General features: G+C 42.2%; 1 protein-coding gene across 1 annotated transcript in view; it reads left to right on the top strand.

The window, feature by feature from the left end:
- The window catches only part of LHFPL6 (LHFPL tetraspan subfamily member 6), a 135,942-nt gene that overhangs the window by 102,132 nt on the left and 11,290 nt on the right, over nucleotides 1-22,520 (top strand). Inside the window, exon 3 of the mRNA XM_085215956.1 lies at nucleotides 19,240-19,338. Within this exon, the coding sequence (XP_085072082.1) occupies nucleotides 19,240-19,338 (99 nt within the window). The remainder of the gene's footprint in view (nucleotides 1-19,239; nucleotides 19,339-22,520) is intronic.

Below are 22,520 nucleotides of genomic sequence, written 5' to 3' on the forward strand. Positions count from 1 at the left end.
TTCACCACTGAAAACTAAATGAATGAATAAATTAGAGCCGTGGTGTTTTGGATTGCTGAATTGCGTCCAAGCTTTTTATTGCAGTCATGAACTCCTTTTCTGATGACAGACGGAATGATACTTATTAGGCAGTTAGGCAGATCATTATAACAAATGAATGTGAACAGTACAGTAGCAAGGCTGTATATCAGAAAACTGAGAAGGGATTATCTTTTAAGAAACCTCTTTCTAACACCAATTGCCTTTTTTACTGGAGAGCCCCTTCATATTGCACAACAGTTTATCCTCCCTTATTGATGCAAGTAATCTGAGTTTATGGCTCCTTTCACAATCTTTTCCTCCTTGGCCTTTAAATTGCCTTTAATATAGAAGCTATTCCCACCTTTTTAAAAGTTGGTGCTCCTTTAGCTTTCAGCTTCCATCCTGCTCCTATTTTATCTGTCTCTGACTATCCCTCAGTGTCAGATTTGCAGCCTTCAGTTCACTCTTTGCCTCATTTCTGTGCTGTTGTCTCCGAAGCCCTTCGCTCGGCCCCAGCTACCACAGTGCTCCATAGCACTATGGGTACCCATCTCTGCTCATCCCTTTGGGGCTCAGTGGGTGCCCGATCCCTCAGTCCCTCGGGGCATTCAGTCTGGACTCCTGACCTCTTCATTTTGGCTGCAAAGGGGCCTCAAAACAAGTCGATTTAGGTTATGGTTTTAATTTTGCTAAGGGAACTCGCTGGCTACCTTGAAGGTGGTGGCCCTTTGCCCTTGGCACAGCACTTCTCCTGCCTATCAGTAAGTCACTTTGGAAAGTTAAAGCTTGCAGAATAACCATATAAAAATGAGGTGGTTTGTTGTTGTTGTTTTTTTGCCAGGGTTGTTTCCTGATCTAGCACATATTAGCCTGAAACGGCCCAAAGGAAGGGGCAAGATGATGTAGCAGCTGGTAATGTAAAGAGGAGCCAGCTACTCAGTATCAGCACACCATTTGGCTTGCTCAGCTCTGACATGAAACTCACCCATGTCCTGTTTTGCTTCTCATAACCATCAAAAGAGCTAACTGCTTTGGAGAGGGGGAGCTGCCTCACTGGATGCCCCATTACTCACCTCTCTAGGTGGCCAGGACAAAGCAAGGTGAGTTGCTGTGCTCTGGAGTGGACTGAGGTGTCTGTGGATGCCATTGGTGTTGTCCTGTGCTGCTGGCCGTCACAGTACAGTATCTGGTGAAGCTGATGACAGATACCAAACTTACGTATTACTTCATTGCAGAGCCTGCAATGGGAATGAAAGGTTAATGTGGTGGGACAACAGATTGTTATGTAGCAAAGAGAAGTGACATTTTCTGATGACGTGAAGCCTGGAAGTGGCTCTGGGAGTGCTGCAATCAGTGTGCACCCATTAAATATAGAAGTGCCGTGGGATCCCAGACATCAGTGCCTGAGTTTTTTCTGCTCTGGATGCAGTGCAGTTCAGTGAACTTTCTGTGATACACACTAAATGAGAGGGGGATTCACAGACTGGCTCTTTGATTTACAATGAAAGGCATTCAGAAAAGATAGGTAGTGTGGGATGAAACACCTCTTGACAGAGAACTAAATTCAGAAGGGAAAATTGTTCTATGAGAGCTCTTAAGTACAGACACTTAACTTCCAAAATATATTTTCGCGGTGAGGGGTAGATATAAGTCTCCATTTAACTGCTCCCCTGAAGTCAGACCAGAGTGATCCATTTGGTTGTGGAATAGTTGCCCCTGAAAGGCCATAAACCTTTATTGCTTGGGGACCTTTGAAATTGGACTGGCCACACTGTGGTTTTCAGCACAGACGAGAGCAACGTGCTTTAGGCAGCAAGCACCATGTATGACCTTAGGGATGAACCTGCCTTCCTGAGGAGTGAGACTGGGTGTAATTTGCTCTTCCCTATCTTCAATTTCTGCAGCTTTTCTAGATCTATTATGATCAGAGACCTGGGACACAGCAATCTGTGTTACTTTTTTCTTGTATAGTTTAAGCTTGGTTAAGTATTCATTGCTTGCTAGCCTCTCATTCCTGACTCTCTTCTTCCTCTCACTCTTAGGAAGTGAAAAAATGCTGATTTTCTTCTGTGGCAGTGCCCAAGTAGCCACTTAAATGCTTGTGGCAATATCCTGCTGGGACAGTTGAACGAGAGATGATGATGGGACAGTTGTGAATAGAGTGCTGCAGGTGGGGAGAAGGTGGCTTTTCAAGCCAGCCCTCAGTGATAGCCATGTGGGAAGATAGTCCTATCCAGGTTCTTGCTGACCTTGCTGAAGTTACCCTGACACTGCTGCTATGGTTTTAATGGGGGCAGACTATAGACACCAAAACCTTGTCTTGCTTAATTTTCACATAAAAGTTCCCCCCCTCTCCTCCCCCCCCGGGACGTTTTAACTAAAAATAGCAGGTGTTTGTTGAGTTTTGTTGTTGTTGCCTGCAAACTCCGTAAAGTATCTCATGTTTAATTTATGCTTATTTTACTAACTTAAAAGCAACAAAAGGTGCACTCATAAGCCCTGAAGTAGAGGATGAGATCTTTAGCTGACAGTTTTGCATGGTTTTCCAGGAACATATTGCTCCAAATTGCTATAGGTAGCCAATGAGATAATCATAAGTGGAGGAGTATACAGAAACAAAAATATATTGTGGTTTTTGTTTACTGCAGGGGCTGTAGGATTTGTCAGCCTGCTGGATTATCACAGAATCATAGAATTGTTTGAGTTGGAAGGGACTCTTAAAGGCCATCTGGTCCAGCTCCTCTGCAATGAACAGAGACACCCACAGCTCCATTAGGTGCTCAGAGCCCCGTCCAGCCTGACCTTGGGTGTTTCCAGGGACAGGGCATCCACCACTGCTCTGGGCAGCCTGTTCCGATGCCTCACCATCCTTACTGTAAAAAACTTCTATCTTATATCTAATCTAACTCTTTTAGTTTGAAATAATTTCCCCTTGTCCTATCACAATAGACTCTGCTAACGAGTCTATCCCTTTTTTTCTTATAAGCCTTCCTTTATACCTGCTTATCGCATTCATGACAGTAGTCAGCCCCTGTTGCTATTACAAGAGGAGCACTTCCCCATATCTCAGCCTTTTCAGATCACAGCTTGATCTGCTGGGTTAAATGGCTAATTGAAGGTGCGTGTTTCAGTGTACATTAGTCAAACCTTGTAGTTAATATGGCAAATCACTTCTTTGTAGCTGTGCACAAAGTTGAAAGTCTTTGTTTCTTTTGTTCGTTGCCATCCCTGTGGCCAGCTATGAAGGACTGCTGAGTTAATTGTATAATCTAGCAGGACTCAGTGGCAGGGCTTTAACTTCACCTCACCTAAGGCATTTGTGTTACTCTGCCTCTTTCCTTTCTTCTTTCTTCTTTCTGCCCACTCGTTCCACATCTATGTTAAGCTGTGCGGAGATGCTAAAAGACACTATAGGCCCAGATGCCTGTGAGAACCTCAGACTCCAATGAGCTGTGGCCACAGACACCAGGTGGAGATTCTGTTGTGGTGAATATGTGGCGAATGTGTTCTGGTGCCAAGAGCTGCACGCTCAGGGCCCAACAAACCACGTGCAGCCTGTTGTGTGCCCACTCCTGGAGCAAGGGCTGGGGTGGGCTCTAGCCTTGGATATGTTGGGCTTCTTTAGTTGCTTGTTAGTTTGATTTTCTTTCTAAGTGTTCTCTTTCACTGCTAAAGAGAAAGATAGAAAGTTGAAATGAATTTAGGTCCACACTAAGTCTTTTAATAGAATCGCAGTTCACCCAACTGCTTGTTTTACTTTTGTCCCAGGCTGCAAAACTTCAGGCTTTGTACACTTTGCCTCCTTGTTCCCACTGTCTGCCAGTGTCTCCAAGTATCACACAGCTTTTATTTAAGGCAAGTAGTCCCTTTGCCTTTTGGAACTATTACTTCCTCTTCCTAATGTAGGGAAAAGAAGGCTTCCAGGGACAATATGAGTAACATAACCATTGCACAGGGATGGATCCCATGCTGGGGTCAGGAACAGGCCACAGCATTCCCAGCTCACTGGGAATTGCTCTCTGCAATGACCATGATAATATTTCTCAGCCATTACAGTTTCAACCTTTTTTTGCTTCAAAACTTAGCATCATGTCAATGAGTAGCAACAATAGAATTCCTTTCCTAAGCAGTCCATCAGACTGTACATATATATTCAACCCCACTTTTCCTGCGTGGTTTGCTTGGTTCTTTGAGTCCTCCCAGCTGAGGGGCAGCCTGGGCTTTGGTTTCCTCCCAGCCTTCAGCTGAGCAGAGGTGGTCAGGAAGCTGCATGTGACAGGCAGAGTGGGCAGGATGAAAAGTGCTTTTTGGGCCACAGCCTTTTCTGCTTCATTACCTTGAAAAGCCTGCAAGTGAATATCCATTCATTTGTATTCAACCTGGTCATTCTGGTTCCAGACCTCCATTCTTTTCTGCCGCTGACAGGATGTCACGAGGAAGGGCCTGGGCAGTGACAGTTTGTGCGTCATGGTACCTTTCTATATAAACTTGATTTTTATCTCGTAATGAATCAAGCCACAGGAGTCCAGTCTGGGAAAAAAAAAAAAAAAAAAAGTGTCCTGAGGAAGCAAGCTGAAGCTGGAAAGTTTTTCAGTCCATTTAGAAATAAGAATGCATTACAATGTGCTTTTTCGCTCCACACCAGACCCCTGTTTTCTCAAAAGGTAGTCGGGGTATGAAAAGGGTTTTGCATTATTTATTAGTGTGCCTCTGTCACACATAATGAGGGCTATAAAGTATGTAAGAGTTTATAATTGGCTATCTGCAAGAAGTAATCCTAAGGGGGCTGTGCAAGGATCAAATAAATTATGCTTCATTAAAGTAGTTATGCCAAGGATATTAGAAAATTGTTTTTAGTTGGAGGAAGAAAAAGGAGAAGCAGAAAAAGAGAAAAAACTCATTACCAGACCCACTTCTGTCAAAGCTTTTACAGTTTGAGGCAACATTTCAGTCCTCCTCTTTAAAATTCCTGATGTGTTCAAGATGCCAAAGAAGCAGTTGCCACGATACTAGTACAAATAATGCGTAAATGGGGTTTATCTAAATTGTTTCATTAATAAACTTTACTGAAGGCTCCCATGCAGTTAAACAGGAATCCCAATTCCCCACTATCCGCTGTTGGCACATCAGCTTTCAGAAATGAAACTTTTATCTTCTCTTCTCAGGGGAATATGAATGACTGACCCCCCTTTCCTGAATCTAATTATTGTTCTGATAATTCAGAACAAGGATTCAGTGGCAGTAAAATACAAAGAAAAAGGATGAACAGCCGGACCTAGAAGCTGTGATGGTCTCATTTTAAAATGAACATTTACATTTCAGAAAAGCCATGATAAAAGTGATCTCCATGTTTCTGACTTAGTTAGGGCTCTTCTGATCCTTCTGGAGATAATTTGTGCTACAGCAGAGTTGCCCCTGGAGTACTTAAGTTAGACAAGGAAAAGTCTTGTCAGATCCTAGAGGGAGGGAATATCACTCCTTTTAAAGCAGTTACTGAGTATCGCTCCAGTTTTAACCAGAAAGCTGAGGAAGGTCAGAGATAGAATATACCTGCTTTTGAACAATTTCCAACATTTTCCACCTGTACATACACACCTAAAGACTGCGGGTAAAACTTTGGCTCCACTGAACTCAGTGGCAAAACTCATGGATTTCATGGAGCCAGTTTTCCCCCACTATATGAATGAGTAAGGTTTTCAGGCTGGGACTGGAAGGTCACGTATATTTTTGTATGCTGGATAGCAGTACTTTGAGAGGTCTGAAAATATACCCCATAGCCCTTATGGGCCCATAGCTACTCCAGCCCTTGTCTAAGCCATAAGATGAAATCACATTTTGGAATTCATGGGTAAAATTTCTTTTTTTCATGAAAAGGGTTCAGTCTCATTGTGCCATTTTGCATTTAGTATTACTATGGTTGTCTCCGGCACTCTAAGACACAAGAACAGGTGGCATGTAAATATTTGACACATGTTGAAAGGGTCAAGGAAGGCTCTAAGGATGAGACTTTTGGCAACATTTTCCAGCAGGTTCCTGTTGCATGAAAGCAGGAGCCAAGCGCAGGAACCACAGGCAAAGGAGAGAGAGCAGCTGAGCTTCTATAACCTGACCAAGATAGCCTGCACACCAGGAAGATAGCCCCAGCTTCACTCTTGGGCTTCTAAATGCACGACTCTGTTAAACAGCTTTGGCTTTGAAACACTTGCAGGTGGTTTTATTTGCGTTGAAGTAAACATAGTGCTGATAATAAAATCAGCTATTTCAGATCTGGAATATAGAAGGCCAACAAGGAGCTTGGATGTACCACGGGCTCAGCCAGTTTTGAACAAGGAATGGAGATAGCAGTTACTATCTGAGGAAGAAGAAATCTTCCTCCTTAAAAGTTCTATCAGTAGTTTAGGTTCCATAATTCATTGATTCTGCAGCCATCTAACATTCATCTCATAGCTTGGTCATTTTCTCTTTATATCTGTTTGCTTACATTCTCCCTCAATCCCTGTAAGAGGTCTAACTAATGCTGCTATTGCTACTTAGCACTCCTAAGTCTGAATAAAAGTGCATGCTTGTATCTAGCAATTGCGTGTTCCAGTCCCCAAGTATTAATCCATTAAGCCAATGATCTTGTAAATTGGAGCAGAAATATTAAGTGCTGGGGATGGCATCCTGGCTCTGATAGACTTTTATCAAGGACGGGCTTTATACCAAAGATGTACTTGAAGAGTCTTTTGCTAATCATAAGCATCATTTCTAAAAAGTTTGTAGGAAGAGAGAATAGTAATGAGCTCTAAGAGCCACACAGTTCATTTTAAGGTTTTGCTAGTTAGTGCTACCATCACCGTCAATGTCTTCATTTAGCTTGATTTAGCTCTCTTTTTCACTTCTCTTTGCTGAATGCAGTAAGTTTGATTCATTATTTGGTCGGTCTGGTTGTATTCTGGCATTGTTTTTAATTTTTTGAAGGAAAAATTCATGAAAATAAATTTAGCCAGCAACCCATAAATATTTCTCAGGATAGAGAAGACTATACGGAATGGCCAATTCTAGCAAGAAAAGCTAGTGGAGAGAAGACAAGGGGAGGTTGTCCCAGGTAACAAATACGTACAAAGGTGTTTCAAGGGGGAATAGAATTAACTGCTCCTTGAGCCCTGGTAGGGGCTTAGCTAAGTCCATGATTTGAGGAGCGAACTTAATTGCCACAAGAAAGGTTTAGGTGAGACAACACAAAAAAAGCTTCTCTTAAAGATACAGAAACAGAAGAACAAGTTTTCTTAGAAGAGGATTGGATCTTCATTGTGAGAGGCTTTAATAAGTGATTAAATAGACCTATGTTTTGGAAGGTACAAGCTAGCTGAGTTTATCCTGACTTGAAGCAAAAGGATGGATAAAACAGCTTGTTCATGGGATGCTTCCAGCCCAGGTTTTCAAGTCTTTTGTGTTTAAGTATGCTCAGTGCATGAAAAAATTTCCTAAATGATATAGGAAAAAGAAAGAAAGAAAGAGAGAGAGAAAGAGAGAAAGAAAGAGAAGAAGAAAGAAAGAAAGAAAGAGAGAAAGAAAGAGAAGAAAGAAAGAAAGAAAGAAAGAAAGAAAGAAAGAAAGAAAGAAAGAAAGAAAGAAGAAAGAAAGAAAGAAAGAAAAGAAAGAAAGAAAGAAAGAAAGAAAGAAAGAAAGAAAGAAAGAGAAGAAAGAAAGGAAGGAAGGAAGAAAGGAAGGAAGGAAAGGAAGAAAGGAAGGAAGAAAGGAAGGAAGGAAGAAAGGAAGGAAGAAAGAAAGAATCAACATAAAGAGCTGGATGGTGCATCGACATTATTCTGTTGCCTTGGGATGACTCACAGGTGGGAGGGGAGGAGAGGATTTAAAGAGGTCAGCTGTAGAGCTCATCATGGGAGAAGCAAACCTAGTTAGAGTAAAAAGATTGAAGTATGCTTGGGATTCTGATAAGGTTGTCCATATGGATTCTCTCTGAAGAGGATAAGTGGCAGCGCCAAGTGTTTCTGAGCTGCAGATGTGCAATACATTTGCAAAAACCTACAGCTTCTCTCCAAAATTATGATTTATCACACCTTGTAGCAAACTGAAAAATGGGACCACTTTGAGGGAAATTGACTTGATAGAGTACTTTTTCCTCAGGAAATTGTCAGTTATTGAGCTTGAATGCCTTAGGAAAGAAGGCATAGGAATTTCTATATTTTGTACTTGTTGAATATATTATATATATTCACATATATATAATATATATATATACACATACATATATCCCTTTATTGAGTATGTCATATGAAGCAAACTTCAGAGCATGTAAAGATCGTGCAAAACAAGCAAACAATGTGATAATATGGAAACAGGCATTTTGGGTGCCACACATTGAGACTTGGCACAACGTGCCACACAAAGAGGAACTTTGGCATTTCTCTTACTGAAAACAAAGTAGCTGAGAAGGGACAATAGATTTTTTTTAGTTTAACTGGGAAAGCCATATGAATAATTTCACTCACAATCTGTTATTGTTTAGCCTGGACACTGTTTATTTTAATTTTACACTCTAATTTCAGCACAAAGGCAAAATGCACTGAGTACGCTTACGTTCATGCACACATCAATTCATAATCTTAACTGCATGCTAGTCTATCTGGAATTGTGCAATGTTTGATACTGTCCTGAATGACATCCTGGTTGACAAACTGGAGAAAAATGGATTTGATTGATGAACCACTCAGTGGATAAGGAATTGACTGGATGGTCACATTTAGAGGGTTGTGATCAATGGCGCAATGTCTAAGTTGAGACTGATGATGAGTGGCGTTCCTCAAGGATTGGTTCTGGAACCAGCGCTATTTAACATCTCTGTAGGCAGTGTGGTCAGTGGGATCAAGTGCACCCTCAGCAAGTTTGCAGATGACACCAAGCTGAGTCGTACAGTTGACACAAAAGAGGGAAGGGATACTTTCCAAAGGGACCTGAACAGGTTTGAGAGGTGGGCCCATGCCAACTTCATGAAGTTCAGCAAGGCCAAGTGCAAGGTCCTGCATCTGGGTGAGGGCAATCTCAAGCGCAGATAGAGATTGGATGGAGAATGGCTTGAGAGCAGCCCTGAGGAGAAGGATTTGGGGGTATCGATTGATGAAAGATTCAACATAAGCCAGCAATGTGTGCTTGCAGCCCAGAAGTCCAACCATATCCTAGGCTTCATCATGAGAAGTGTCACCAGCAGGTCAAGAGAGGTGATTCTGCCCCTCTACACTGCTCTTGTGAGGCCTCACTTGGAGTATCACATCCAGTTCTGGGGCTCCCAACACAAGAAGGACATGGAGCTGTTAGAGCAGGTCCAGAGGAGGGAAACGAAGATGATCAGAGAGCTGGAGCACCTTCCCTGTAAGGACAGGCTGAGAGAGCTCGGGCTCTTCTGCGTGAACAGGAGAAGGCTCTGAGGAAACGTTATAGTGGCCTAGTGGCCTTCCGGTACCTGAAAGAGGCCTACAGGAAAGCTGGGGAAGGACTTTATATAAGGGCATGTAGTGACAGAACAGGGGGAAATGGTTTTATACTGGTAGAGGGTAGATTTAGACTAGACATCAGAAAGAAATTCTTTACTGTGTGAGTGGTGAGACATTGGAACAGGTTGTCCAGTGAAGTTGTGGGTGCTTCCACTCTGGAAGCATTCAAGGCCAGGCTGAATGAGACTGTGAGCAACCTGGTCTAGAGGGAGATGTCCCTGCCCATAACAGGGGGTTGGAACTAGATGGTCTTAAAGGTCCGTTTCAACCCAAACCATTCTATGTTTCTATGCTCTGCAAGCAGCAAGGTATTAAAAAAAGCTGCTGAAAAGTGTTGCAGCTGCTGTAGCAAGCAATAAATTAAACTATCCCCTCCTTCACCAGTTCCCAAGCATTTAATAACACTTCAGCTGTCTATGACATATCCACTTGAGAGCTCTAAGCTGTAGAAATATGTGTTTGATGGCTATGGACCTGTGTACCAACTAAGCCGGCGTGTATGTTTTTGAAGAGTAGAGGGAGGATTAAGTCTGTGCATCACCAGTGAGAATAGTATAAAGGTAAAAATTATTCTCAGCTGTGTTTGGTACTTACCACTGACTTTTACGGCACTATAGTAGTTTATCTTTCTAAATTTCTTTTCTGGAGAAGGGGGTTTCCAAACTTCTTTGATTTGAGAGGTTTTGCAGACTGTCCAGTAGCAGTACAGAACCATCTAATTATTTTTACTAGATATAGATTGCTTCATTGCTTGTACGAACTTGCTTGAAAGTACAACATGGTTTGCCAGGGGATCTGCAATCAATGCACTGAAAATGCTATTTTTGAGGTCTTGACTGTGGCAGAGATTTCACTAAGATGTGCAGTAGCTGATCTTCCAGTAATCCATGGTTTGTGGACAGCTCAACAGAAGTAAAATAAACTGAAAAATAAATAATAGTAGTCCTCAAGATTAATGAGGAGGAGGCCTGGTATGTAGTATTCCCCTACTGGATATATGTTTTGCATCAGTTCCATCTCATTTTGGTGACCTGCCACCAAAGTGAAGGAATTAGTTGGGTAGATTTGTTGCTTTATCCAGCATCTACAAACTATTATTTTTCACAGATTATTGGCCTAATAGACATTGAAAACCAATTTTGTGGGATTTAACCCATGTCTTTATTTCCAAATGCCGGGATAATGTATAGATAACATCATTGTGGTGATGGTCAAGAGAGTTGGGCTGAATTCCTGCTTTAGACCTTTCCTGAGCACTTCTAAACAATTTTAGTCTACCAAGTTTGTGTTGAAAAGATGTGGCGATGCCTGCACATTTATCCATTTTGTCCACTTAGGCATCTTCACTGACACAGAATACATTTCCTTAGTTCTCTCCTCGCAGTCCTCCATGGGATCAGTTTGTGTTCTAGGAAATCCTTAGAGCTTGGCACAAACTTTCTGGCTGGTTTTTAACTACTATGACTACTACATGGAGAATTCTGTATCATGAGAAGATAGTTATTGAAGTACTTTTTATTAATTATATTAGGCATCCCTGTGTTTCTAATCGAGTGATTTCTATTTAAATACACTATGTCATATGCCATATGCTGCTCTAGACTCTGAACTGTCATGTCTTTGATTCTGAGCCACAAAACCATGGGATGAGCACACAGATGGGTTGTCATATCAAGAAGTCTGATGGCATGTGATAACTACCAGACTTTTATTTCTTTTTCTCATTATATACAAGCAGTGATTATGGCTTGCCAAACAAAATGAGCTGACAGTGAAATTTCAGAGTGTTCTCTGGAGTTCTTCAAGCATCTCAGTTCCACTTCGCAGTTCGCTCTGTCTTTAGCTGGAACAGGTCACATCTTTTCCAGAACAAGAGATGTCAATCATTGTGTTTCTTTGTGACGAACTCTGTGAGAAACGATGCAGAGACTCACCAGAGGCAGTCCTTAGTAATGGAGATTGGTGGTAGCAATTGAGACAGGTGAGGGCCATTTTAAAGCAATAACTTGTTTCCATAGTGATAACTTCCTTTAAAGATACAGCATAGAGGTTTACACCCAAAAGCAAGACATTTTTTCTTTTAATCTTATCCTCTAACTTTCAGGACACTTTCCATAAAGTAAGGAAGGGTTTACGACAGGAATTCGGGTATTTGCATCTTCAGAGAAGAATGTGGGCAGAAAGATAAAGTACAAAATAAAGCATAGGTAACATGAGGCAGGATTTAATTATGGATTCATACAGTTTTTGAAGGTGTTTACAATACGGATATTTTCCCCTCAGATAGATTTCTAAGCTTACATTAAGATCAACAGATAAATAAGGTAAAATTTATTAGATTCCACATCTGGATGCTTTGTGCTATTAGAGATACCCTGGGGTCCAAAAGACCTCTGCTTGGGCTGGCATGTGTGACAGAGGATTCATGGGAGTCTTGCACTTCTCTGAACAGGCAGCTGGAGGCCAAGTGAGATGCTGAATAGTGCTCGAACTGACAGAAGAGATTGCGCTTGGACAGCCAAATCCCACTCAGAGTCAGGATTGCTGGTAGAGCATAATTCAGTGACTGACCTCATTTGAGATGTCCTCTGTTATCCTGCTAGTCCAAGGGGGCCAGTCTTTCCCAGGCAGCTCTGTCATGTCTTTCAGTACCATGTGAATATCTTTGCTGTCTTACAGTGAGGTAGGTTTGGATGTGTTCCAGACACAGACCAATTTGTATGTGTTCTTTGGGCTGCAAAATATACCTTCTTAGACTCCTTCCACTGCTCATACTAACAAGGGCCTAAATTAACGTGCTCACACAGAGGCATCTTTATAGGTTTAATATACCACATGTAAAACTAGCTCCCTGCTCAGATGTTTGTAGAGTTCTACACGTACATATCACTTGAACCTGATTGCCTTAAGCTGAAGTGCCTGAAAGATGGAAAAACTATTTCCTGAAGTCTTAGAGGTAGTAGGGGATATCAGGAGGTCATACAGTTCAACCTTCTGCCTAAACAGGACCAATCTATGATCATGACCATGATAATCACTTTCTTATCTCCTCTTTGGCAAACAGAAGCTGCTAAGTCTGGGCTTATCCGAACTGCTTAGTGCTGTGCCTTGTGGCTAAACACTGGAGGGTTCATGATATCTCCCTACTTACCTCTTCCAAGGGGAGATGACTAGCACACATTAAATGAAGCCCAAAGGAGAACACCTGGCCAGAATCTCTCATACCTAAATGCTCACGTCTAACACTCATTGTTAAGGGGAAACTGCTACAGTGAAAGCCTTTTTTAATTTTATTTTTCCCAATTTGAACCTTCTTTTCTCATCCCTTGGGACCTGTGGATCTATCTGAAGGATGCCCTACTTGGTACCAAATACTTGTATCTTCGTTGGCTGAGAGGATGAAGAGAGAGACTGTGTGATCTGATAGTGAGGGTGTTAGTCTGGAGCCCCTGCTTCAGTGGATATTCATTCTCTTATCTGTTGGTGTAGCCTTTGGACAGCCTCCACTATCGGTCAGGGGTCTGTCTTAGCCTCACCTAATCATAACCAGTAATATGAAACTTGCACAAACAGCTGACTGTTTTCTCAGATCTCTCTAGATCTCCATGCTGGTGAATAGTACTGTACAGTAAATAGTAATAAAGGAGTTTTTAGTGAAATATCCAGCAGACGTTGTAATTCAACTAGTTCTCAAAAATTATATTACACCTCCTACTGCATACATAAAGTAGGATTAAACTCTTGGGTATTCTATTATCTAATGCCAACCCATGCAGACTGTGGAATATGTTTACTGCTGATTTATAAAATCTAGCTGCAAGAAGTACTTCAGGGGGTGATTTTCAGTGTTTGGAAGTGGTGGGAGCTGCCTCCCAGCCTCCCAGAACCCCCTGCATCAGCACCGATTTTGAAGGGCTTTGAATATGAGGCTGGATCTTTCCCTTTTATGCCAGCAGTTATCACTGCCTTGACACTTGTACTTTTATGAAACAGCACTTACTAATTCACTTTTGTTCATTAGCAACTCCGTGATTTCTCCACTCTTCCCATTTCTCCATTTCTTCACTTTGAGTGAAGCCCTGAACTGTTTTCCCTTCTTCCATCCCGTGACCCTTGTGAAAAGGGCTGGAAGTCCAGGGCAACATAAAAGCCATCTCCATCAGTGTACCCCTTTCCCCACCACTCTGTGCTTGTGATGCTTGTATGGACACCCAGACAAGTGACTCCCTCATTGAATTCTTTCATGTTATATGCAATTGTACTCCCTGCTGTTGTTGCATGGTTGACTTCCTTGAGCAGAGAACTCAGAAGTTGTTTCTTCTAAGCATTTCAAATCATAGTTTTTAACCTATTCATTTTAAACCCTATTGTTTGTTGCCTGAGGTACATCTCAAAGCAGCAGATAGTCTTCATGTGCCAGCTCACTTTTATTCTCATGCTGCGGGCTCACTTTTCGAGCAGGTAAAGCTTTTCTAGCTTTAAAACCATTACGGTGAGGAGAGCTTGTAAGTCACAAGAACCAAAGAGCCAAAGTCTGTGCCTCACTGAAAAATTGGTTTTGTTTTCCTTGTAGATATTACTGTACCTTCAAGTGACAGATGGGAATGTGAAAACTTTTTATCATCCTTAAATGTTCAGAGCAGCTAATAGAGAAAAAATGTGAAAGGAAAAATCATCATTGAAATGGTCTTGAAAGGGATGACTTCCAAATTATTGTCTGTCAGCATCTCCAGATGGCCTGAATATCAGTCAGATCTGAGCAGTACTCATTAGAGATGCCTAGGAAAATAAAAAAGTTCCTTTTTGGTCAGGTCCAAAAACGAAAGGAGAAAAAGTAGAAGAGAAGAGGAAAAGGACAAACATATTTTTAAGATGAATTTTCCCACTAGAAAGGGGCTGCTCAAAAGGCACAAAAGGTTTTGCTTTTGTTTTCCCTTAGCTGTGCATGAATCATGCTTTTATATTTGTAGGTGGGTTTCCACAGTGTTTCTGGGCTCTTTTCTGGAGGAGGGGCATCCCAGGAGCTCACAGTCAGGCAGAGTCCCCAGCTGCTGGCCATGGTGCAGGCAGTCTCTCTGGCTGGTAGATGATAGCTGTAAGTGGGAAGCACAAAGAGGAAAACAACTTCCAGCGCCCATCTAGAAAGCACTGCAGGTTCTTAAAAAGGCCATAATCAAGGAAAATCATCATGGGTTCTGTTCCCATTTGAAAACGCATTTTCTAGCCGCAAGACTCGGAGGCTAAGTCTGAAGCTAAGTGCCCCATTTACTGCCATCACGACCTCTCTGTATTGATCAAACTGATGGGTTTTCCTCCCTTCAGATTTATCTGAATTCTGTGCAAGGGAGAAGGAAGGACTCTAAGGAAGGTTTAGCTTTATTTAACACACTTTTGGGGGTGCAGTGAGCAAATGGGCTGGCGACAGAACAGAGATGGGGCAAGTAAGAACTGTACATGCTGTGCCTTCAAGAAGCAAGGGAAAGAACTGAGCCTGTAAAGCAGGATTTGTAAGCTTTGGACTGTTAGAAGAGTTACAGACAATTCATTTATGGTGTGATGCCTACAGGAGTTATGGAGGCACATCACCTCTTTGAGTGGAGGCTCCCACTGAAGCCACAGTAGCAGGCTGAGGACTGCCAGCCACAGGGATTTGCAACCTTCAGCTCTTGTGCATTGGCTTCTCCCCATCTTTGTTGGCCTTTCTGAGTGCAGTGATGTAGATAAATCTGGTTAATGTCTCCTGTTTTATTAATCCTTCTGTACTTATTGTTTGAGAATTGCTGTTCCTGAGGTTATTAATAGTGGTTGATATTTTACCTCTTGGAACAAGCTGATTGCTACATGCTACAAATCACGTCTTTATCACTTCAGAGATGAAGCCTTGATCTGTGCCAAGCCACTAATGTAATTACTGTCCCCTTCCCGCCACCCCCTGCTCAGCATCATCATCCATATGCACAATTGCCACAGGCAGTTATTTTCAATCACACCTCCAGACAAACAAGATTGTCTTTTAGATGCTAAGCATTACTAAAGTATGATCATGCATTATTCCTTCAGCAAGAGTGACAGGTGGGGCAGTCTGGGAAGGATGAGGATCTCTCTGGGTAGTTTGCTATTGAACCATCCACTCACGTGGTTTGTAGTTTCACAGCTCATAGGATTTGGGGACTCTGCTCATTTAAGGTCAGTGTGGTCAGCCAGGAGGGCTCTCACAGCCAAAGGTAAAGTCACAGCAGTGGCCATAGGGCAGAGCATTCACACAGTGTTTTTAAAAGCTCTAATGTACCATGTTGTGAGAGTTTGAACAGCTCCTCATTTTGCATATAGGCTGGTTTTAGCTCTCTTTCTGAAAACATCCAACTCCCTTCATGAACTACACAAAGAACCAAAATCGGCTAAGTCATGGAGCCAAGCACTTAATTCCAGCTTTGCATTACTGCAATTGGCTGTGTTTGAGTCACGATGCTCGCAACAGCAGTGCTTCACAGATCCTAAGGCTCTGCACAGTGTTAAGCAGCTCTTTTTGTTCCTGAATGTAAAAAATATATAAAAAAAGAGAGAGAGGGCACATGGCACAGCACACCAAACAGCAGCCAAGTGCCACCAGCACCTCCACTGCCACCCAGTCCCATCCAACGGCACCTCTGAGCTGCAGCCCCTTTGGTGAAGCTGCCATTTAGGGACCTGCTTATTTCCCTCCCCTTTGTCTTACTTTAATTGACTGCAGTGGATAATGAAAGATGACAGATGATGGTAATTACAGCACAGTGGCTTTTTTTCCTCCCCTTTCTTGAAGAATGCTCTAGGCATCCTAAGCATTTTAAGCAGCTGTGGAGATGGGTGTGGTGTCCTGAGTAGCATAACTGGCTAAATTCATTAACATAGGACAGGGCCAGGGTGTGACTGGTGAACTAAACCAGTCACCTCTCTCTACTGAAGCAGCAAAATTAGCTTAATGATTTCCGCTGGGTTTGTGGCCCTTGTATTTAACTTAGACATTTAAATGGAGGTTGCAGCTGTTCCACAGAATCTACGGTCTCTGATTAAACAAATTGGCTGTGAGCACACGTATGGATTATTAGAGATAATAGCATGCAGTCTTTTTGCTTTCCCAAGGTCTGATCCACACGTTTAGTTGCTTACAAACATGAGTGGATTGACTGGAAGGGGAGGAAGGGGCTGAAGTGCTCTTATCCAAGTGTTATTAATGTTACGGGCTTTTGGCACACTTCACACTTGTATTACATAAAATAAGGGAATTGAAATGCCAGTTCCTAGATTCACTGCCTATTTAGACTGTAGTGGTACCAGCTTTGTTCCAGTCACGTAGAATGCTACTGAAAACAACGGGGCAGATCCGCACCATTATATGCACACAGTCGTGCAGCTTTCTGAGCTGGTCTGCTTGGATATTACTGCTGGCACTAGGCAGCCCATGGGATGTTACTGTCCCTGGAGGTGTTCAAGAACCATGCAGATGTGGCACTGTGGTAAATGGTTATGGGAATGGTGGGGATGGGTGATGTTGAACTTAGTGATCTTAGTGGTCTTTTCCAACCTTAATGATTCTGTAATTCTATGATTCTGTGTCACAGCCAACATGGGGATACCACTGTCCATCATCTGTCTTTCATGTCCAGGAGCTCATTTTGTCTTCCTCAGCCTTTCTTATCATCAGTAGTGAAGTTCCTTCTTGCCCTATAGGTCCTGCCCACTCCTAGGACGTCAGCTATGCTGTAATTGCTTCGCAGTGACCTTCTTGCTCTAGCAGTTCACGTGAGAATCAGTTATGTATTTCTGCAAAAATCTTAAGCTGTCTTTAACAGTTTTGAGTCTGTATTTGTTAATAAGAAGCCTAAGTTCTCTTGTGTGAGAAACATACTTCCAGAGAACTTAATGAGAAGGCACTCTCATTTACATGGATTCTACCAGCTTCTGTCAGCTCTGCAGCCCTGGGGAAAAAAATCAGATGATACTGTGGGAGCTGGTAGTGAGGAGATTAGAAGCAACCACATCTAGGCCAAGCAAAGTCCTGCATTCATGTGGCCTTAATTGCTTTTCTGTCTTCACAGCTGCTGAGTGAATGTTCCACTTGAGAGGGGCTGCCTCAATGATTTATTTTCTGTTATGCTACGTAGGGATGGAGAGAGGAACAGGCAGTGTCTGTTGAACAAAAAAAAGAAGTAAACAAGAGTAGCAAGAAGATCTAAGGAGGAGTGAACATTGGGCCCTGAACAGTGACAGGTGTGCTTGGAGGGGCTACTGTTCCTTTGGTTACAGCTAAGGTGCTAAGAGCATCAAAACATGTGGAGAAAGGTGCATCTTCAAGCAAGTCAAGAAAATAAAGAAGTGATTTCTGTATCTTACAGGTGTCAGCAGTATAAAAAATTGAGGTATTGTGAGGATAGAGGCTGTAGAAATGCACAGCTAAGCCCATGCTCTGAGTCAGAATCACTCTCTGGACTCTTAGCGGACAGGTGTGACATCCATAGGGCCTCTGTCACCACACCCAGGGCTTTGCTGCAGTAGGAGCATAATTACAGAGGCACTTTGCCAGCGACCACATTGCCTTTATTCTTATTGTCAGGAGAAGAAAAGCGAGGTGGTGGGAGGCCAAGGGACTTGCCCAAAGCTTGCCAGCAATGGCTGTAGGAGTTGAAACCCTGTCCCAGTCTACTTAACAGGAAAAAGGCACTGCTGAAAATCCATGCTGCCAACTTTCTGCGGTCCTGTCTGCCTTTTCATCCCTCAAATAGCACCCTGTCTGTTATTTACGTATGTTATAGTCTGTTATTTACGTAGTGATTTGTTTCCAGTCTTATAGAGAAGATCTGAGACAAAGGAGGTAAAATTAAATGATTTAGCACACATAAAGTTATTCTCTTGGCTGTCCTTGTTAAAAAAAAAAAATAACAGAAAGATCTTGACAGCTACACCTGCTCTTGGGCAGCTGCTGTCATGACAGCTGAGAATGCAATATGATAAAAATGCCACTTCTACAAAATAATCATGGCCCATTGGATGATTCCCAGCAAGATCTTGTGAAAAGGCTTGCTTAGCTCAAGCATTTCTGTTTTGGACAGTGTGAGGACTGGAGAAAGCAATGTGTGCCGTGAATGTTAAGCCAAACACAATTACAGATAGAATGGCTCAAGAGCTCTGTTGTTTCTGCTGAAATAATACAAGGAAAATGTGCAGCATGTACCTGTGGTATGAATTGATCAGGTGACATGAAATCACTCTTCCTTGGCTTTTGAAGTGGTGAAAAACAAAAGAAAATGACAAGGGATTAGCACAACTGTCAGTTTACTTTCTCCTGCTGGAACCATGATAGACCCTGGTTGATTGTTGTTTTAATTAATCAGAAGCAATCAGCTTGTAAATGCTGTGATTAACACAGCTTCTGTTTAACCCTGTGTTGAGCTTTCCAAGCAGTGCATGTAGCAGTTCGGCAGAGTCAAAGGGGAGTTTAAAAGCTCTCGGGTAGCAGCTCCAGAAGCTGAGGCTGGCATCTGGTGCTGAGCCACCCTGGCTACCTCCAGCACACTAAGCAGCTGGAAAACCAAAATGCAGCAGTACAAGATCAAATGATTTCCTACTGTTCTCAGGATAAAAATTGCTGTTTTTTAAATCTGAGATTCTTCAGTGGCAGCTTGACTTCTAGCCTGTGTTTAAGCTAATGGAAATTGCTTGTGTAAACTTCTCTCTCTTCTCTCCCTAGGTCTGTTGATTGGCTCTGGTTGTGCTCTCTATCCTCTTGGATGGGACAGTGAAGAAGTCAGACAAACCTGTGGCAACCTTTCCAACCAGTTTGAATTGGGTAAGTTTCCATCAGAGTGTTTCAGTTGTATTATACTCTTCTGTCCATTGTCCATGAAAGCAAATGAAGATCTGAATGCAGGTTTGGAGGAGCAACTCAGTTGTGTAGGATAGGGTACTCGTATTGTGTGTTTCTGATGTAGTGCTAAGGCACGGTAGTTTACTGAAAATATTTTCCAGCAGAATATTATAAAATATAATAAATAAATGTACGTGTATTTATATTTAAGACATCAGATGGAGTAGTCTTACAATATGTGAGTGAACACTCCAAGAGATCTTGGCAGGGTAAGCAGGGCCATCATGTCACGGATTGGGGTAATCCACAATGAGAGCAGTTAGTGGTCTTTGAAGTCTGGCATGCTTATGGCCTTCTAATCCAAGCCTGGGAATATGGTTTTGGTTATACACAACCTTGGGAAGATGGTAAATAACACTTGTCCCCTGTGACTGCCTTTTCACAAGCAAGCAACCAGCAATGTCTGTGCTGACACTAAATGAGAGCCAAAAATGCAGTGAAGCTATGCTCACAACCACACAGTACAGGGCAAGTTACCTCTAGAGAGATCATTAGGGTGATTGAGAACAGGCACCCAACAGGGAGATAGTGTGGATGATTGGGATCTGATGTTTGAATGAACATGCAGGTCCTTGTTAAGCTAGAAGGATGAATGCGGCTGCTGCTTTCCTACTCTGTAAGTGCTCTCTAGTCCTGTGTTACTTGAGAAAGAAGGGGACCTGCAGTCTTCCTGTAGGAGCAGAAGAGACTGAGCATCCCACATCCATGCACACTGAGCTCCAGTTTCCATGAAGGAACACAGCTCCCCATTCCCAGACACTATGAACTAAGCCTTATGGCTGCTGTTAGAAACTCTTTCCATACCTGTGTGCGCTTGGCTCACAGAAGCTTGACAGTAACTCCAGTGCAAAGAACAGTGGACAAAATCTATGTTACAGGTGTTTCTTCCAGCTAGGGGAAGGTGTCCTGCCCCATGGCATTGGGATTGCAGCCAGATGTTCTTTAACGTTCCTTACAACCCAAAACATTCTATGATTCTAGATTTGCAAGTCACCCAGGGGATGTGTAATGTGCCCTAGAAGCTTTACCTTGTTTTCTGAACTTTAATATCCATCTGTACTATTAATATTAAATTTTCTTTCAATGAAGTATAAAAAGTTCCTGCAATCTTTTTTTTTTTTTTTTTTTTTGCACTTAATACTTGAAAAATATGCATGTGATAGCTATGAGAACACAAACATATAGTTAACTAGCAGAAAAATAATAACTCAAAGATTCCTGGTTCCATGGAAAGGTGTGTCTCAGTGAATACAGTAAAAAGACCAAGAAGACAGCAGCTGTTGCAAGGAATAGCTGGGTTTGTTTTTGGCCGGTCCCTTCCATAAGTCTGGATTGGTTCCTCGCCAGCCCATTTGGCCTCTCATGGGTGCATGAAATGGCATGAAAGGTTGCTCCTGCAGTGCCAACTTGAAGCTCCTGACAGCCTGCCCCTTCCCAGGCTTCAGTCACTGCTCTCCTCGGAGTGCAGAAAAGTGTTACTATTCCTGGTTATTTTTCTGACAACTCACTTAGGCAGCTTCAAACTGATGTGCCACTGAGGAACACACTGTGGTAATGGGATGACAGCTGGACTAGATGGTCTTAGTGGTCTTTACCAACCTTAATGGTTCCATGATTCTATGAAACTGTGACCTTAAATACAGTCATGCTTACAGCCAGAGCAGTCTCCAAGGCCACCTTCTACATCTGATTCTTGACTCATTCATTTATTTTCATAAATTGAGCCATTTCCCCATTTAAAACAGTGAAGGAATCCACATGAAAGATTTCAGCTTTTCCTCCTGGTATACATAAAGACCATGAACAGGGGACATACAATGTTAACTGTGGAGATGTGTACTCTTACTGTATTTTCTGGACTTGTGCAGGGCATGTATTTTGCGTGCCTAGACTTGATGGCAGTGCTGGTCTTGCAGATCTTTAGGAATCTTGTGTTAACACATTAATTAACAGATTATAATGAGAGCTGAAACCCGATGCAGTAATTTTCACCAGGCAGCTCTGCCACTGAGCTATTTCTTTTCCATATAGACTGGCAGTGAATTTAAATGTGTGTCTTGGATTTTTTTAAGTTAATGTCAGTGCCTGGTTGATGCTGTTATCAAAGTCATTTGTAAGGCAGAGGTATACTGTCCAAGGGCTGTTTAATGGCCATACTGCTCATCTGATTTGATATATATCTCTTCATTGGTGATAACCCAAACCCTCCAGTCTTTTCTGCATCATTAGAGACTAGTTTACTCATTATAGCCAGCAGAACAAAAATGATGTTTCAAAGACTTAATCTCACCCAGTCTCAAGACAAATTTTAGTAATTATTGCTTTCATTTGAATATTTAATTTGATTAAGCTGCAGTGATATGCTTTCTATTCCTGAGTCTGTGAAATGAGTTGCCTCAAGAACCACACATACATGCACTGCATTCATAATCTGCCCCTGGGAAAGGTAAGCTGCCATGAGCCCTGGGCTACTTTGCTGGTGGGGTAAATGGTGGCAATGTGAGTGATAGTCTTGCTCCTCCTGCTGCCATGTGTGCTACTAAGGATGGCAACAGGATCCTCATTTGGTGCATGTGGTTACTTTCAAAGGGGAGGATGTTCAAAGGGATGCTGATCAGGATAAAGAGGGCCATGGTGAATATGTACATTAGTAAAGGAGGCTCAAAGCTCACCAGGTTTGACCATAGGGCCAGTAAAGGTAGGGGTTCAGCAATTAGAAAGATTTTCTGGTGACCAGATTTTTCTGGCAAAATGAAAAGAACCTTGATATTGGAGATAGAAAAAAATAAACCAGGAGCTGCATTTACATCATAAGAGGATGAGAAGGACAAGAGGAAGGTGCAGAGAAAGAACTGCAAGAACTCACTTGTGAAGCAGGGGAATTGTGCTACCTAAAATGTAATGCTAACCAGAAATGTTTCAAAATTAGCTATTAAATGAAAATGGCTTAACAAAACAAGACAAAAAATCTCCGTAACATGCTCATAACTAGATAGAAGAAATAAATAGCAATGCTAAGAACCCATAAAAAGCCTAATCCTTAGTGAGTGTGCTAGATAAGATGTGATTCTCTATCTCTTCATGCATTCTGAAAAGGCTTTAGA

This window comes from Meleagris gallopavo, chromosome 1 (genome assembly GCF_905368555.1).
Source record: "Meleagris gallopavo chromosome 1, MGAL_WU_HG_1.1, whole genome shotgun sequence".
Lineage (NCBI taxonomy): Eukaryota > Metazoa > Chordata > Aves > Galliformes > Phasianidae > Meleagris > Meleagris gallopavo.